Genomic DNA, 18,226 nt, shown 5'->3' with positions numbered 1-18,226 from the left:
TCTTTGGACAGTTGGCCTTGATATGTCCCAGTTCATTACACTTAAAGCATCTTCCATCTGATGGGTCACTGGGCCGAGGTGAGTTACTGGAGACTGGTGAGGTGGAAGGGTAGGGTGTCTGTGGCTTTACTTGGGGGGTATGTGGGGTCTTTGGCTGTCCTCGGTTGTAGGGTTTATGGTCGGTGTGCCCCCTGGGGTAATCGTTCCCCTTGACCGTAGCTTTCTTGCTTTCTGCCAGTTCCATCCATTTGGCTCCAATCTCCCACGCCTCAGCGAGATCTTTGGGTTTTCCATCTTGTATGTACCGTGTGATGTCTTCAGGAACACCATCCAAGAACTGCTCCATTTGTATGAGGAGGTGCAGTTCTTCCAAGGTTTGAACGTTGTTTCCTGTTATCCAGGCCTCATAGTTTTTTGCAATGTAGTAGGCGTGTTTGGGAAATGACACCTCTGGTTTCCACTTTTGGGTTCTGAAGCGCCGACGGGCATGATCTGGGGTTATCCCCATTCTGTATCTGGCCTTGGTTTGAAAAAGTTTATAGTCATTCATTTGCTGCTTAGGCATTTCAGCTGCCACCTCTGCTAAAGGTCCACTGAGCTGTGACCTTAATTCTACCATGTACTGGTCTTCGGGGATGCTGTACCCAAGACAGGCTCTTTCAAAATTTTCCAAGAAGGCCTCGGTGTCATCACCTGCCTTGTAGGTGGGAAATTTCCGGTGCTGTGGAGCAATAATTGGTGCCGGGTTGTTAGGGTTGGCTGGCACATGCAGCCCAGCTTTTGCCAACTCCAGTTCATGTTTTCTCTGTTTTTCCTTCTCTTCATTCTCTTTTTGTTGTTTTTCCATTTCTTTTTGTTGTTTTTTCCATTTCTCGGCGGTGGGCCAACTCTTCTTCTGCTTGTTTCCTTCGGTGGGCCACCTCTTCTTCTTCTAGTTTTCTTTTGTGTGCTGCCTCTTTGGCTGCCTGTTCTCTTTGGAAGGCTGCCAGTTTGATATGTTCTTCTCTTTCTTTCATCTCCATCTCTTTTTGTTTTATTTCCAGTTGTCGTCTGTGTTCAGCTTCTTTGATTTGTTCTTCGGCCTCAATTTTTGCCTTAGAAGTCATGATTCCTGTTTTCTTGTGTTGGGGTGCCCTCCGGTGTTTATCTTCTGAACTGCAGGTTCTCTGTTGCCTCCTGAAGTCTGCCTAGCAACAGTGCCTTTAGCTAATTTTCAATGTTAAGTAAACCTGAAAAACCACTTTATTTGCATGCATATAGTGCTGGTACTGACTCTCAATGGGAGTGCTATTGTGTGACAAAAGACCCTTAACAGTCTGGTAATGGCTTCTTGCTTAACATGCAAGCCACAAACTGCCAGAGAGAGCAGAAAAAAAATTCTCTCTGGTTCCCTTTTAAAACCAACTGTTTCTCTCTGCTAAAAAGCCCTTAGCAGAGAAAAGAAAAAAAATATTCCTACTGGCTTCTGGATTTTGTCTATCCCACCACTGCACACCATATCATAACCTTAGTCCCAGATTTGGACCTTAGCGTCCAAAATATGGGGGTTAGCATGAAAACCTCCAAGCTTAGTTACCAGCTTGGACCTGGTACCTGCTGCCACCACCCAAAAATTTAGAGTGTTTTGGGGCACTCTGGTCCCCCTGAAAAACCTTCCCTGGGGACCCCAAGACCCAAATCCCTTGAGTCTCACAACCAAGGGAAATAATCCTTTTTCCCTTCCCCCCTCCAGGTGCTCCTGGAGAGATACACAGACACAAGCTCTGTGAATCCAAACAGAGTGACTCCCCCTCTCCGTTCCCAGTCCTGGAAACCAAAAGCACTTTCCTATTCCCCCAGAGGGAATGCAAAATCAGGCTAGCAAATCCAACACACAGATCTCCCCGATTTCTTCCTCCCACCAATTCCCTGGTGAGTACAGACTCAATTTCCCTGAAATTTCCCAGTAAAGAAAACTTCAACAGGTCTTAAAAGAAAGCTTTATATAAAAAAGAAAGGAAAAATACATACAAATGGTCTCTCTGTATTAAGGTGATAAAATACAGGGTCGATTGCTTAAAAGAATATTGAATAAACAGCCTTATTCAAAAAGAATACAAATCAAAGCATTCCAATACTTATATTCATGCAAATACCAAAGAAAAGAAACCATCTAACTTACTATCTGATCTCTTTGTCCTTACACTTAGAAACAGAAGACTAGAAAACAGAAACTACTTCTCCAAAGCTCAGAGAAAGCAGGCAGACAGACAAAAGACTCAGACACAAACTTCCCTCCACCCAGAGTTGAAAAAATCCGGTTTTCTGATTGGTCCTCTGGTCAGGTGCTTCAGGTGAAAGAGACATTAACCCTTAGCTATCTGTTTATGACAGGCTGTATCCCCCGAGCTATCTTCCTGCGGCCCTCCCCAGGCTCAGTCTTTACTCAGTGTCTGTAGCCAGCCAGGAGCTCCTTCACTGCTCCCCTGGTCTTGCTAGCAAACTGTATTTGGCTCAGTTCTAACAGTGAACCAGGAGCCTCTTGCTCCCCTTGTCCCTGCCCCCACTTAGCTGTCCGTTGTGCTGCATTTCCCTCAGCCAGCCAAGTATGCAGTCCTTTATTTTCCAGCTCCAAGCAGCTATTAACTTCTGCTCCATTCTGCAGCTTCTTGTACATGGCCCTCCTGGGCCCTGATTGGCTTCAGGGGAGGCAGACACTTTAGCCTGCTTGGAGGACCTCTCCACTCCTCCTTTCCTGGGATGGGTGTGGCAGAACCTTTGGCCCTAGTCCACTCCATCACACATGTATTAACAGGAATGTCATATCTAAGACATGCGAGGTAATTGTTCCACTCTGCTCAGCACTACTTAGGTCTCAGCTGAAATACTGTGCTCAGTTCTGGAGGCCACACTTAGAGAAACGTGGACAAACTGGAAAGAGTCCAGAAGAAAGCAACAAAAACAATAATAAGTTTACGAGAAAAGGTTAAAAAAACTGTGTATGTTTAGTCTTGAGCACCTCTTGCCTGGAGTTTGGCCTTCTCCACAGGTCTTCCCATCGTTCCCCCACTTTCAAGAGCCCTATAACTTCCTGTAGTGTCTGTGGGCATCTCCCAATCACCTGCAGTTGTCTTTCCCCTCTCCTCCCATCCCTTTAAAAAGGTTTCGTAGCCAACTAATGCTGTTACAGGTTCTAGTCAGAACCTTGGCCTCGAAACATGACCAGTTCTACTGATTTCTTCAAGAGGGACACTCACAAAAGGAATGCTTAAGGCCTCAGCTGACTAACTCTGCAGGCTCTGGGAGAAAACCATTGGTAGATTTTAATTAGCATATAAAAATCTAGAGGCTAGCCTAACTAATTAGAAACTGGCATGCCAAACATATGTATCACGTTAGACAATATGTGATGGCACTAATAGATCCCGTAAGACAAATTACAGGCTGCTAAGGAAAGACCATACACTGTGCTACATCACTTCAGAAAGCTATACTATGTCCTGATGTTACAGAGAGAGTATAGAAAAGATAGATAATTATTACTCATAAAAACACAATTATGTTGACCTCTGCTATAAATTGAACAGATAATTAAATATATCACAGTATTTGCTTTTGTAAATTCTTGAAAATGTCCAGCTCAAAAATAATATTTTTTATTGTTAACCTGCTTGCCATTTAGTGTATAAAGTCTTTAGAATTAAACTTTACTTTATTAGATGATGTTCTGAATTAAACTTTGAAGACTACAGTAAACATACTATATAAATAAAATTAATTGGTCCACGTCTTACCCCGAAATGAAGATTCAAACTTCATGTATTAAATGACAAGAACATAACTAAACCCAGACATCTCCACTTACTTTTTCAACTAGTTCATAACTCTCCTCAAGCTTCAGTGCTCTGTTTTGTATAGATGTTGACGCTCGATGATAGACATCTAGCCACTCTTGATATTCGCTTTCTGATATCTCAGTAACAGCAAAACAGAGAGTTCTTAAACCTAAAATAGTAAACAGACAATAATAGCAATCCATAATTAGAAATTACTCATTTCTGTGTAGTGCTAACAATATGTAGTTAAAAAGCTAAATTTACTATGAATAAACAGATAAAAGAAAAACTCACTGCTGCATGTCACAAAAGCACCTTGCTTCAAGAATACAAGACAGTATTAAGGGTTTATCTACAATGAGAATATTTGTAGCAGCATACCTACATCAATATAGTGAAACGGGAGCAAATCTCTGATGCTAACCTACTGCACCAGTGCAAATCAATCTTGAACTACTTCAACTTATCTTATTACTTGGTAAAGTCATAGTGGTGTCACCTATATTAAACTTGTGCAGCACATCTATACTACAGGTTGGCATCAATGTCATAGTACAAAAAATTTCTGTATAGATAGAGATACTAAGAATAAAGCAGCTAGCATGCTTCCTTTTACTGTCACCTCTTTCTGTCCAAGACATCCCAGGGATATTTGGTTGCCAAACACTGCTCTTCCATTTGTTAACATAGTTGTCTTTCACCACATTAATACTTTATATTAGCAGGCAATAGAAATAAATATTTCTAGATAAAAAGTATAAATCTTTATTTTATAATTGGACATATTTCAAGAAAAAATCAGAACTATTTTTTTTAAATTAACTATTTCATTTTCAAGTTATGAATATGTCCCACTGTAGACAATGAAATGAAGGAGTAATATTTTCAGAATAATAAATTGCAAATAATCTCATGCTCACAATCTGTAAATTATGGACATAAAACTTTCAAAAACAATATTAATGTTACGCATTATTTTATCAACCTTAATTTAACTTATGTGAAGAAAAGTCGATTTTCTGATTTATTAAAAAAAATACCTGTTACTGTTTTTTCTTGTCACATTTACAGATTTTTTTTTTAAATCTACAATATTAGGCTGAAATGTTTCACAATGTCAACTTGCATGAGTTGCATATACAAAACACACATGTACACAGTATGCGTTTCAATAAGCATACATGCACAACTATCTGACTTGCACATATGCACTGGGGCTCATATGAAGAATGGAATCTGTATACGAGTGTATAAGAAATTTTTAAAATGTAAATCCTAATTAAAAAACAAACAAAAAAAATTCAATGTGTACCCAAAAAAGTGTTTTCCATTCACAAAATCACAATTAACCAGAACATCAATAACTCTGGTAAGCAGAAAATTTGAGCAAATGTTTTTTTTTTATCTGTAATTTTTGTACTTTGTATGAGTGTGTGTGTTTCTGTGTATATATATTCCTAGACCAAAACAATTTAAAATGGAGTTAAGATTGAGAGTAATGTATCAGTAATTTAATGTACAATATATTACTGAAATGTTGTCATTATCTCAAAACCCAGGAAATACAGAGTTAAGGTTAAAGTTAAATGTAAACACGTTAAGATATGGAAATGCACAATGAGGGTATCCAAACAATCTTAACTCTGCCTTGTCACAGATTCTTCCAACTTGCCATAAAGTCAAAACTGAGCAAACTCTTGCATATAGGCTACATTTGAAGATTTTAAAAATTAATTTATTATTATTAATGGTCATTATTTCCCATTATGCTTCATAATTAAGTTTCTTCTTGAGCAGAAAACTTAATTCTGTACTGAAAGGACACCATGCAAAACCCCCTAAGATTGTGAGTAAGGTATTTTAGTTTCTATGGAACCAGATTATTTTAAACTGATTTTAAAGGGAATAGTTAAGGTTGTTAGAGTGCCTTTTTGTTCATTTCCCATCTTAAGATTTTTAGATTTTTGGAGAATGACACTGACAGGACTCAACAATTTCACTGCTACCTACAGGCTCTGAACAGGATTACTGAAACTGAATAAAGTCTTCTTAATTTCACTCTGCTGTTACTGACTGGCAAGCACTGGAACTTTCTGTCTGCATGCTCAGGAAGATGAAACTGCATCCATTTACACTCGTATCATATTTGGAAGATGATCTTTCCACCTAGAGTTTCAAATCTAGAACCACTCAAACACCTTCAGACTTCTTGAGACCTAAAGAGCTCAAACAGGCTACCGAGAAAATCTTTTGTTTGCAAACTGGTTCTAGTGTTGGGACATGAAGATGGTGATCTATAGCAATTTACATCTCTGCTCTTTTTTATGGATTTTGGGAATTTTTTAATGCACGAAGTGATCTGCTGGTGTTATTTCCAGTTTGTATGCAGACTCTGTCCTTATGATTATGAGGAGCCACTGATCACTAGCAGACCTTCCCCATGTTTGCTGGAAAAATAAATGCCCAGTAATCGGATTCTGATCCTTGGGGCCAGAGTCACAGCCATGGAAAAGGCTTGTGTCCTCCAACATTGACTAAGGAACCATGATCCTACCAGAGTTTTCTACTTTTGAAACCTCTGTATCAGAGGCATCCCCTGAATGCTGCAGTGTTCCTTCTGATAGATCAGTAGGATGAATAGATCCAAAAGGAATATCACTTCAGCTGAATGGTTTATATCACTTGAACAAGACTTCCACTCAATGTACAATAATTTGCTTGTTTTAGTTATTTCATGAACACTCTCTCTCTATTTGTTTCACACACCTGTTGTGTCTTGTCATAACAGTGAGGTCTTTGGGGAAGGGACTGTCTTTAAAGTGAATTTGTGTTAAACCTAGCATACAAGAGTCCTAATCTTGGTTGGCACCCCTAAGTGCTACTGCAATGCAAATAAATAACAAATAAATAAAATAATAATAATCATAATAATAGTTTATTGGTCCTACCCAGATTCCTGGCTGTTGCCTTTTTCCTGCCTCTTCTACTGGAGGAAGAAGTTGAGAAATAGATGACATATTGTAGAGGATAGTGTCACCTTGATCCTGGAACATTTACTTTGGAGAGAATGTTTTTCATCTTTGCCTCAAACCGGTCTATGAGAGTCTGTTAGAAGTCTCAGTTGTGGCTGTGGACATCAGTCATGGAGGCAGTTGCATCATATGCATCACTGACTCACTTTGCAGAGGGACAGCTATTCCCAGCACAACCAGTGCCCTCCTTTTGTGTGTTGGGGGTGGAGGCAAGAAAAAAGTTCCCTTCAGATCAAGCCCTTTTTACTTTTGCAAGCTCATCTAGTCCTTTCTCTCCATGACCATCATCTCTAATCCCTCCCCTTGCTAGGCATCCAGGAGGAGCTCAACTTCTACCCATTGCAAAGGGAAAGTGGACTTTCCCTGAGATTAGTCACCCTTTAGCCTCTTACAAATGGGTGAGAGGCTTATTCTGAGGGCAGTTTTCTTTTTTATTCCCCAACAAGGAGGAAAGGAGCTGTGCTGGGAACAGACACCTTTCTGCTCCTTACTGAATGGGGGATCATTGATGTTAGCAGATGTGGTAGGAGGGACAGAAAGAGCTGATGACTGAGCCTCATTTGTACAGATACTTAGGACAGAGGCTGAGCTTAGGCTGCCTCTCTGGCTGGCAGCAGATGTGGATTTAATCCCATCATCATTGTAGCATAAATACAGAATTAAAGTTAGCTTAAATTTGGTTAAGGAAATATACATATGTTGTAAAGAAACGCCCTGACTGGCAAGTAGAAGGAAGGCCTTGAAAATAGACTCAGACTCATAAGTCAGAAGGGACCAATATGATCATCTAGTCTGACCTCCTGCACAAGGCTGGCCACAGAACCCTACCCATCCACTTTTATAACAACCCCTAACCCAGGACTGAGTTATTGAAATCCTCAAAATTGGTTTGAAGACGTCAAGCTGCAGAGAATCCACCAGCAAGCGACCCATGCCCCACACTGCAGAGGAAGGCGAAAAACCTCCAGGGCCCCTGCCAATCCGCCCTGGAGGAAAATTCCTTCCCGACCCCAAATATGGCGATCAGCTAAACCCTGAGCATGTGGGCAAGACTCACCAGCCAGCACCCAAGAAGGAATTCTCTGCAGTAACTCAGTTCCCATCCCATCCAACATCTCCCCACAGACCATTGAGCAGACTTATCTGGTGATAATCCAAGATCAATTGCCCAAATTAAACTATCCTATCATAACACAACAACATTATAAGGCCAAAAGGAATGAAGTAGGGAGGCTGTCTGCTTCAACGAATAAGTAATGAAATAAGGGGACGTTTCTAAAAAGAAGGCCTCTGACAGAGGTGATCGCAGGTGGTTTTCAATAAGACAAAAAAAATCTCAAAAGGAGCCAACATGGACCTTTCTACCTCACACAGCAGTGTTATTTCCTATGTGAATGCAGGTACAATGAAAAAGCTGTTGGTCAGCAGGAAGGAGGGGAAGAAATAAGGAAGAAAGGCCTTGGGAAGAAAGGAGGTCGTACATCTTATCTGGATTAAGACTGGAAATAAGGGTGAACTGTCTCAAATTGTTTTTTTAGCTGAAGTCAGTAACTGTCAGTGACATCACTTGTTCGTTAAAGGGTATAAAAAGTAAACTCTTAAAGGGCTCATTAATAATGCTGACCAATATACGTCTAAGCATCCCTGGATTTAGCCCATTTGTAAGTATCTTGGTCAAATGTTTATAAATATTTTGTTACTGTTTGGATGTAGCAAATTGCTTATTATTTCAGCTTCTTTGGCGTGTGTAGAGCAATTGTATAAGCCTTTGGATTTAATGAAGAATTTATGGTTAAATTAGAGTTTGGTGGTTCCCATATTAATAATTTCAAATAATTCCAACAATCTTCTACAGCCATTCTGGCCTGGATTTCTTGTACTGCGGAGTGATGGGTCTCTGGAGAAATGTGACAGATTCTTGTCCCCATCCTGACTTGTTTTCTTATTCAATATCAGCAGTAACAAGGTCTTTTTCTCCTCACTCGTCAGTAAGGAGCTAAAGGAGCAGATACCGATCTACCCAAAACATAGGAGCTTTAAAAAGTTAAAATGCATACATTTAAATTTTAAAAAATCGTTATGTTTCTTCTGGCCTTTCCTAACAGCAAAAAGGATCATATTACTCCTCTAATGCCCCAGCCCTCTTTTTGCCAACCCCCAAATAGTACATGCAAGCTTTAAACATGAACTGACATTTATATCCAAAGCTAAGTTTTCCAGATATTCAATATGTCCTCCAAGATGTAGAGCTATAATCTTGCAGACCTTCAATAAATCCTATGAAACTTAAGAGCTTGCAGGATCAGAGCTAATGTACAACTCAATCCTAAACTACAAAGCAAAGAGTTTTGGATAAGCTGCTGGTCTAACTGAAGTCTTTGGGCTTAACATAGGGGTACTTGGGAGAAATACAATGGCATGTGGTATAAAGGGGTCTGGTGGCCCCTTTAGGCCCTATAGCTCTATGAAACTATGTGTGGTCATCCTAGACTGATGTAAGAAGGGTTTGAATAAGCTCTCCCCTGACATCTAGTGATGAACTGGGGAAAAAGATCTCAGAAGCAGGTTGTATTTTCATAGACACACATTCCATAAAACCTGCCTCAGAAAAATCCTCCGTATCTTCTGGCCCAGAACAATCTAAAACCAAGATCTATTGACACAGTGCAGCCAAGAGGATACGAGCACCATCATTACTAGGATACACTGGAGATGGATTGGCCATGTGTTTCGGATGGAAATTGATTCCATCACCAGAGTAGCAATAAGATGGACACCTGTAGGCAAGCGAAAATGAGGCTGCCTGAAAGCAACATGGCGAAAAGCTATGGAAGCTGAGCTGAAAAACCTGGGGTACAGCTGGGGAACCATTGAAAGACTTTCCAGAAACAGACAGGAGTGGAGGAGTTTCGTTGCTGCCCTAAATGCCAAAGTGATCAATTTTTGATGTTTTGAGTTAAAATTTAGTTTAGTATTGAATGCAGGGGAAATGAAATGTTGTTTTCCTTATTGTATGAGTAAAGGGCAGCAGAACTGTAATTAGCATGCCCCAATTGAGAAGGTCACCCTAACTTTAACCCTGCTCGCTAAGCAGGGGTCAGTGTTGGAAAAGCTAAGTGAAAGGCAGAGGGGATGGGGAGAGGTGTTCCTATCTGGTAGTGTGGATTCTGTTTAAGGAGTCCTAGATATCGTTTGGCCATTGCCTCTCCAGTGTTTAAAGGCAGAGTTGATCAGACAGTCCTTTTTTCTGCTCAGTCATTGCTATTGTTGAAATCACAGATGAGCAAGTCTACAGGCTGAGCCTTAGAATTGATGTGGGAAAGACGATGGAGAGGTTGCACTAGCAGTGAGGTTCCCTGCTACCCTCTGAAATCACTAAAAGCTGAAATCACTAAGAACTGGGCTAAGCGCTGGAACCTTAAAACATGACATTACAGGAGCAGCAAGCAGCAGCAGTGAGTAGAGGCAAAGGTGGCAACAAGCAGCGATAACAGCTGCAGCAGCCCTGAGCAGCAGCACTCCTCAACGACTCCTCTCCTCTTTCTGGGGTAGGAAGTGAAACCACGTGAACACACTCCTGAATTCTGGGACTTAGCTAACTTTGGACAACCATCTATGAATGGCATGCAGAAGAAATGAAGGGGAGTGATGTGTTAAAGGGACATTAGTCTGTCAGACTTCCATACCACAGGTGGGAAACTGAGGCAAAGGACACTACTCATTGCACTGTGGGGTGGGTATTTACTTGTGGTTTGCACACTTTTGAATTGTTGTTGTGGTGTTTTCCCAAATCAATGCTGAGTTCCCTCTTCCTTTTAATAAAAGTTTTCTTTTGTTATACACAGACCGTGTCTGTGAGTGGGAAAGTATTGCCTCTTAGAGGTGCCAGGGATGGTGTTTAGTTTTCCCATATTATTGGGAGGAGCCTCAAGCCAGTTCTATTTTGTAATGTTAAGAGGAAACGCTAGATATTGAACCCGGGCTTTGTTACTGTCAGTACAACTTAGCAGAAAGATTACACTGAGAAATGGACTGAATTTTTCTCATAAGAAGAGTTCCATGAGATCGATCCAGAAAGATGAATGGGAGAGAGAAAGGTGGGAAGGACTGAATAACTTGGATATTAAAATCTTTCTAAAAATCTTTTCACAATCCACCAATCAGATGATGAAGTGGAAAAACAACAATGAGAGTGGAATATTTAAAGAGCTAGGATTTTCCTAGGAATTTGCTCTTCTCCAGAATCTAAACTTTAATTTTTAAAAATAAATTTACTGGCGTATTGATTGCAAAGAATCTTAATGAAAAATTGAGACTCTTATTGAGTTTCCTTCTTGACAGATTGGAATAAGACCACAGAGAATTATACAGTTCTTCCATTCACCTAAATGGGTATTAACATGGAATTTTTTAAAATGTCTAAATGTAAATGCCAGCAATGCTAACCACTTCATTTTGAACAACGCAGCAAATATGTGTAGCAAATGCCAAGGACATACTATATTGTCACATGAATGGAAACATGAAAGAAAAGGCGTAATGTTATTGGCAGTATTTAAATTTGGTGCAATAATAAATACTGAATTCTTCTTTAATGCATTACAGAGGGCAGAACACTTTTTTTTAAACAAGTGAATTCCATGCTTGTAAGGTCACAGATTGACTGGTCTGGAGAAAAAGACATGAGAAGTGCAAGAGCACACTTCCCTACAAGGACACAGAAGTACACTATGGGTATGTCCAGACTACCCGCCGGATCGGTGGGTAGCGATCGATCCCCGAATGCACTCCCGTCGACTCCAGAACTCCACCAGGGCAAGCGGCAGAAGTGGAGTCGACGGGGGAGCCGTGGCTGTTGATCCCACGCCATGAGGACAGGAGGTAAGTCGAAATAAGATACGTCGACTTCAGCTACGCTATTCCTGTAGCTGAAGTTGCGTATCTTACATCAAATGCCCCCCCCCCCCCCGCAGTGTAGACCAGGCCTATGTCTAGAGGAGGCACAAAAGTTCAGTTTTCATGTCAGCTCAATCCCCAACCTCTCTGCTGAGATTGCCAATTTTGCTGGTGATCTGGAAGAGGACAATTATCCACTAAGAACTGCATTGAGACCCTGGATTCATGTCACGTGGATTATCAGAGAATAAACACTACCTAGATAGCCTTGATTCAAACCAGTATCCTAGATTTGGAAGGCAGACCTTCACATCATGTTACATTTCAGCTGTCCTGACCAGTACATATTTTTTTAAAGTTTCTAAGCAGCCCAGAAACTGAGATCCATGCAGTCAAAGATTTACTCATCAGGAGCATTAGGCTGCTGCACTATCAGTTATCTGACAAGTTTTTGTTTATTTCCATAGCCTATTCCTATTTTAGGTTTCCTTTCTAGTATGATACTCTGAGTATGATACTGTGGGCACTATATACGATTATTTAGAGCTACCCAAACACTCCTGATGCAAATCATAATATGAAGAACAAACATATGGAATACACCTGAGGCTAGCTTTTTTTTTTCCCTCTTCCCTCTCACTTAGGCCATCATACAATGATCGTGAAAGGAAACCACCACAGCAACCAAAGGGATCAATTGCTTGATGATAAAACAGGGGAAAGAGAGGAGCAGAAATCTCTGAAACAATGGAATAGAAATAGGCCTTCCTGGTGTAAGAGGTCTCAAAAGATTTGGCCAGATCATAACTCCCTATTTACTAAAGATAAGTGCCTCAACTTAGGATTAAGAATGTCCTTGCCGCCAACGGAAGGTCTAATGGATTCCCTTGGACATCAGGGAACACACAATCAAAACAAAAAAATCAAGGGCTTCTTGCATGCATTTGTTTCTATTGGTTCTTTAATTCTATTTATAAGGTTTTGTGCTATGGTTTATTGCACAGAGCTTAGATGTACTATGATGATTACTCTATAAATGGGGTAGGCCGATAAGTAAAATTGGTAAGTTCCTGGACAGTAGAGATTTGTCTTTGAAAGAGTTGGTGTTGACCAGGATGATTTTGACAAAATGTGCATGTTACAAGGTGTTATAAGGTTCAGGAATCATGGAGAAGAAGACTGGGAAACTTTCAGGGAGCAAGGACCACTGTTATCCTAGTTGTTTTTTTCTATGTGGAATGCATGAGTATTTCAGGGCAATCTTAAAACCTATCAGCTCAATAGGATTAAGTGTGCTCACAGATTTTAAAAACTTGCACTCATGCACTCCACACAGAGAAAAGGAGGGAAAGAAAGGGTAAAAGTGAGAAAGTGGACTGGAAAGAAAGAGCAAGAGACTTCAGAAAAGCAGACTGACTCCCTTAGGGAACTGATAGGCAAGATCCCTTGGGAAGCTAATATGAGGAGGCAAGAAGTCCAGGAGAGTTGGCTGTATTTTAAAGAAGCCTTAGTGATATGCAGGAACAAACCATCCCAAAGTGCAGAAAGAGTAGCAAATATGGCAGGCGACCAGCTTGGTTTAACAGTGAAATCTTTGGTGAGCTTAAACTCAAAAACGAAGCTTACGAGAAGTGGAATTTGGACACATGACTAGGAAGGAGTACAAAAATATTGCTAGAGCGTGCAGGGGTGTAATCAGGCAGGCCAATTGGAGTTGCAGCTAGCAAGGTATGTGAAGGGTAACAAGAAGGGTTTCTACAGATATGTTGGCAACAAAAAGGTGGTCAGGTAAAGTGTGGGACCCTTTTTGAATGAGGTAGACAACATAGTGACAGATGATGTGGAAAAAGCTAAACTACTCAATGCTTTTTTTGTGTCGGTCTTCACAGACAAGGTCAGCTCCCAAACTGCTGCACTGGGCAACACAGTATGGGGAGGAGGTGAGCAGCCCTCAGTGATGAAAAAACAGGTTAAGGACTATTTAGAAAAGGTGGACATGCACAAGTCCATGGGTCCAGATCTAATGTATCCAAGGTGCTGAGGGAGTTGGCTAACGTGATTGCAGAGCCATTGGCCATTATCTTTGAAAATTCGTGGTGATCAGGGGAGGTCCCGGATGATTGGAAAAAGGCAAATATAGTGCCCATATTTAAAAAAGGGAAGAAAGAGAACCCAGGGAACTACAGACCAGTCAGACTCACTTCAGTCCCTGGCAAAATCATGGAGCAGGTCCTCAAGGAATCCATTTTGAAGCACTTGGAGGAGAGGAAGGTGATCAGGAACAGTCAACATGGATTCACCAAAGGTAAGTCATGCCTGACCAACCTGATTGACTTCTATGATGAGAGAACTGGCTCTGTGGATATGGGGAAAGCAGTGGATGTGATATATCTTGACTTTAGCAAAGCTTTTGATACGGTCTCCCACTGTATTCTTACAAGCAAGTTAAAAAAGTATGGATTGGATGAACGGACTATAAGGTGGATAGAACGCTGGCTAGATTGTCCGGCTCAATGGGTAATGATCAACGGTTCGATGTCTAGTTGGCAACTGGTATCAAGTGGAGTGCCCCAAGGGTCGGTCCTGGGGCCGATTTTGTTTAATATCTTTATTAATGATCTGGATGATGGAATTAATTGCACCCTCAGCAAGTTTGCAGATGACACTAAGCTGCGGGGAAAGGTAGATATGCTGGAAGGTAGGGATAGGGTCCAGAGTGACCTAGATAAATTGGAGGATTGGGCCAAAAGAAATCTGATGAGGTTCAACAAGGACAAGTGCAGGTCCTGCGCTTAGGAAGAAAGAATCCCATGCACCACTACAGGCTGGGGACCGATTGGCCAAGCAGCACTTCTGCAGAAAAGGACCTGGGGGTTACAGTGGACGAGAAACTGGATATGAGTCAGCAGTGTGCCCTCATTGCCAAGAAGGCCCACGGCATATTGGGCTGCATTAGTAGAAGCATTGCCAGCAGATCAAGGGAAGTGATTATTTCCCTCTATTCGACACTGGTGAGGCCACACTTGGAGTACTGTGTCCAGTTTTGGTCCCCCCACTAACAGAAGAGATGTGGACAAATTGGAAAGTCCAGCGTAGGGCAACAAAAATGATTAGGGGGCTGGTACACATGACTTACGAAGAGAGGCTGAGGGAACTGGGGTTTTTTAGCTGCAGAAGAGAAGAGTGATGGAGGATTTGATAGCAGCCTTCAACTACCTGAAGGGGGGGTTCCAAAGAGGACGGAGCTAGGCTGTTCTCAGTGCTGGCAGATGACATAACAAGAAGCAATGGTCTCAAGTTGCAGTGGGGGAGGTCTAGGTTGGATATTAGGAAACACTAATTTCACTAGGAGGGTGATGAAGCACAGGAATCGGTTACTTAGGGAGGTGGTGGAATCTCCATGCTTAGAGGTTTTTAAGGCCCAGCTTGACAAAGCCTTGGCTGGGATGATTTAATTGGTGCTGGTCCTGCTTTGAGCAGGGGATTGGACTAGATGACCTCCTGAGGTCGCTTCCAACCCTAATATTCTATGATTCTATGAGAGAGGACATGCAAGACTGGGGTTCAAGTCCTTTTTCTGCTGCAGACTTCCTGTATAACCCTGGGGAAAGTACTTAGCCTCTCTGTCTCACTTCTCTATCTGTAAAATGGGGATAATAGTACTTCTTTGCCTCACAGGGATATTGTGAGGCTAAAGATATTCAGGATTGTGAGCCACTCACTTACTGTGGCAATAGGGGTCATACAAGTACCCAAGATATACAAAACTACTTTTCCCCCTCACTGGGAGGAACTGCCAAGAGAGAGGAGGAAGAAGAGCATCCTATGTGGAGAGCCCAGCTTGAGTGGTTAATACCAGCAGAAACCTAGTTGGAGTGACAGTGCCCCCGCATCAGGCCAGCAACTGTACCAATCCAGTCCATCCCTACCCCATCCCCTTGGCCTAAAGGTGAAGTTGCGGAATGGGGGAAGAGCAGCCTGGAGCCATTTACCTGATCTGGGACCAAAGCAGGGAGAAGGGGCTCTGGACTTCCTCAGGAACAAGAGCTTAATTTATATTATCTACCATACAACCAGAAAATCCTGCAATCTGTTCTGCAAAAGGAGCTAACAATAGATTGTTTATGCTTCACTTTCAGTGTTACAGCACCCAGGGGGCAGGACCATTAAAATCTCATGGATAATTATAAATATAGATAAATTAATTTGGTTCTTATTTGTTGCATGAACATTTAGTAAAATATATCTAAAATAACTTACGCATTTTGTTAAAGAACTTAGAAACAAATTTTATTAAAGTTATATAAAAATGAAAGAGAACATTTGCAGTTGAGTTTACTGTAATAACCTTAATGTTGTTCCTTACCCATCCATCTTTTCTTATTGCATGGATGAATTTCATACTATGGGCCTTTACTGTATGATGCTATAACCCATGATTAACTTGCTTTCCTCTATCAGACACAGAAAGATCTCAGAGCAGTATCTGGGAGGCACTGTGGCTCATTGGCTTAGGACTCCAGAGATCTAGGTTCCATTCTTGGCTCTCCCACAGGCCTGCTGGGTGACATTCAGAAAGTTTTTTACTTCTGTGTCTCTGTTTCCCCTTCTGTAAAATGGAGGTAATGATACTTACCTCCTTTGTAAAGTGCTTTTAAGATCTACTGATGAAAAGTGCTATATAAGAGCAAAGCACTATTGCAAAAGTGTACACGATATCACTATTTTCTATTGCAGAGGTGGTTTTCTGCCTGCATCTAAAGTGTGGGGTTTTCTAGTGATTTTTAACTTTGTTTAAAGTGTCCATTGTACCTATTGTCTTTATAGACAGCCTTTCAGGACACTTACAGATTCTTATTTGTGAACCCAAACAGGGCACCCACATCCCTTTAATCATCACTGAATAGTGGTTAGAGATGATTCTGCTAGACCACTGGGGATACAGAGACATAACAGTTGTGGTGGCTATAGGAGGACTCCCTAGAGTTATCAGTAATGGATTCACTCCTGCAATGTAAAGCAGCATTAAAGTGAACTTAACTGTCAAAGGGTGGATGGATGGCCTCTCTGCGCAAGGCCATCATAGTGTCAACATTGATTCCTGAACCATCCTCATCCCACTCCCTCCAACCTCTTTCCTCTCCTCCCAAAAAGTCAGAGGTTGGGAGAGATCAAAATTAAAGGTTGCAAAAGAGTTTGCATTCTAATTTCATGGACTCTCTACTGTGTCTTCATAATACATTTGAACAGCACAACTGAATTTTAAAAGCCTCTACTTAGGCCGAGTCTAACTGTTTTATCTGTCTATATTCATATACTCGTCAGGAAAAGGACCATCTTTTTCAGAGGCTACAGGAGTTTAATAAACATACATATAATAAATTCTTACAATATAATAAATGCTGAAATTTATAGTACCTATGAGAATTGAGAGGTTTTATTTCATATTGTTTTATATCAAGCACTATTACTCACCTTCTGTAGCAAACTGCTCTAAATGTTTTAAAGTAATCTCCTTGTATTTGGAACTCTCGGCCAGACGGTCATAAATAACTGTGTCCTACAATGCAAACAGAACGAAGATACAATAAAGCAAAGCAAGCAGGTTTCACTGATGTGACAACAATAACAGAAATTCTGGAAAACAGGCAGAAAAATATGTAACACTATATCAAAGTATTTCAGGGCCAAGCAACACAAATAGAAGCATATTTCTGGTCTGAAGGAGAGAAAAGAAGAGGACTTTCTGAGCCCTTGAGTTCTGTAGATCTCTACACCTTCTCCTAATCTGGAATTATTTGAGGGGGTTTTTATTTCTCCTCACCTTTCATACATTTCTCCCCTTATTCCACCCTTCGTGTTCCTTTGCTCTCCCCCCCTCAACCCCAATTTAAGTACAGAGTGAAACTGATGCTTAGTAGCTTTCATTCTCACTTCTACTTGGCCAACAAAAAAGCTGTGCATAGAGTTACACAATGACATTATTTCATTAATTTTCATTTGGAAGGATAAGGAATGTGGAATATCAGCAATCCTGTATTCAATTTTTATAAATATTGAAGAACTGGTTTTAAGAACATAAGAATGGCCATACTGGGTCAGACCAAAGGTCCATCCAGCCCAGCATCCTGTCTGCCAACAGTGGACAATGCCAGGTGCCCCAGAGGGAGTGAATCTAACAGGCAATGATCAAGTGATCTCTCTCCTGCCGTCCATCTCCACCCTCTGACAGATAGAGGCTAGGGACACCATTCCCTACCCATCCTGGCTAGTAGCCATTAATGGACTCAACCTCCATGAATTTATCTAGTTCTCTTTTAAACCCTGTTATAGTCCTAGCCTTCACAACCTCCTCAGGTAAGGAGTTCCACAGGTTGAATGTGCGGTGTGAAGAAGAACTTCCTTTTATTTGTCTTAAACCTGCTGCCCATTAATTTCATTTGGTGGTCCCTAGTTTTTATATTATGGGAACAAGTAAATAAC

General features: G+C 41.1%; 2 protein-coding genes across 6 annotated transcripts in view; one reads left to right on the top strand and one right to left on the bottom strand.

Annotated features, from left to right (window-relative positions):
• The window catches only part of LOC127048267 (uncharacterized), a 426,185-nt gene that overhangs the window by 12,787 nt on the left and 395,172 nt on the right, over positions 1-18,226 (top strand). The window lies entirely within an intron of this gene.
• The window catches only part of ATP8A1 (ATPase phospholipid transporting 8A1), a 267,561-nt gene that overhangs the window by 118,201 nt on the left and 131,134 nt on the right, over positions 1-18,226 (bottom strand). For all 5 annotated transcript variants that reach the window (XM_050947405.1, XM_050947406.1, XM_050947404.1 and 2 more), the window contains 2 exons: positions 17,219-17,303; positions 3,845-3,984 (listed from right to left, as the gene is read on the bottom strand). In XM_050947405.1, coding sequence (XP_050803362.1) covers positions 3,845-3,984; positions 17,219-17,303 — 225 coding nt within the window. The remainder of the gene's footprint in view (positions 1-3,844; positions 3,985-17,218; positions 17,304-18,226) is intronic.

This window comes from Gopherus flavomarginatus, chromosome 3, assembly GCF_025201925.1.
Source record: "Gopherus flavomarginatus isolate rGopFla2 chromosome 3, rGopFla2.mat.asm, whole genome shotgun sequence".
NCBI classification, from domain to species: domain Eukaryota; kingdom Metazoa; phylum Chordata; order Testudines; family Testudinidae; genus Gopherus; species Gopherus flavomarginatus.
Note: the sequence above shows the minus strand (reverse complement) of the source record. Positions and strands in the feature narration are given on the sequence as shown.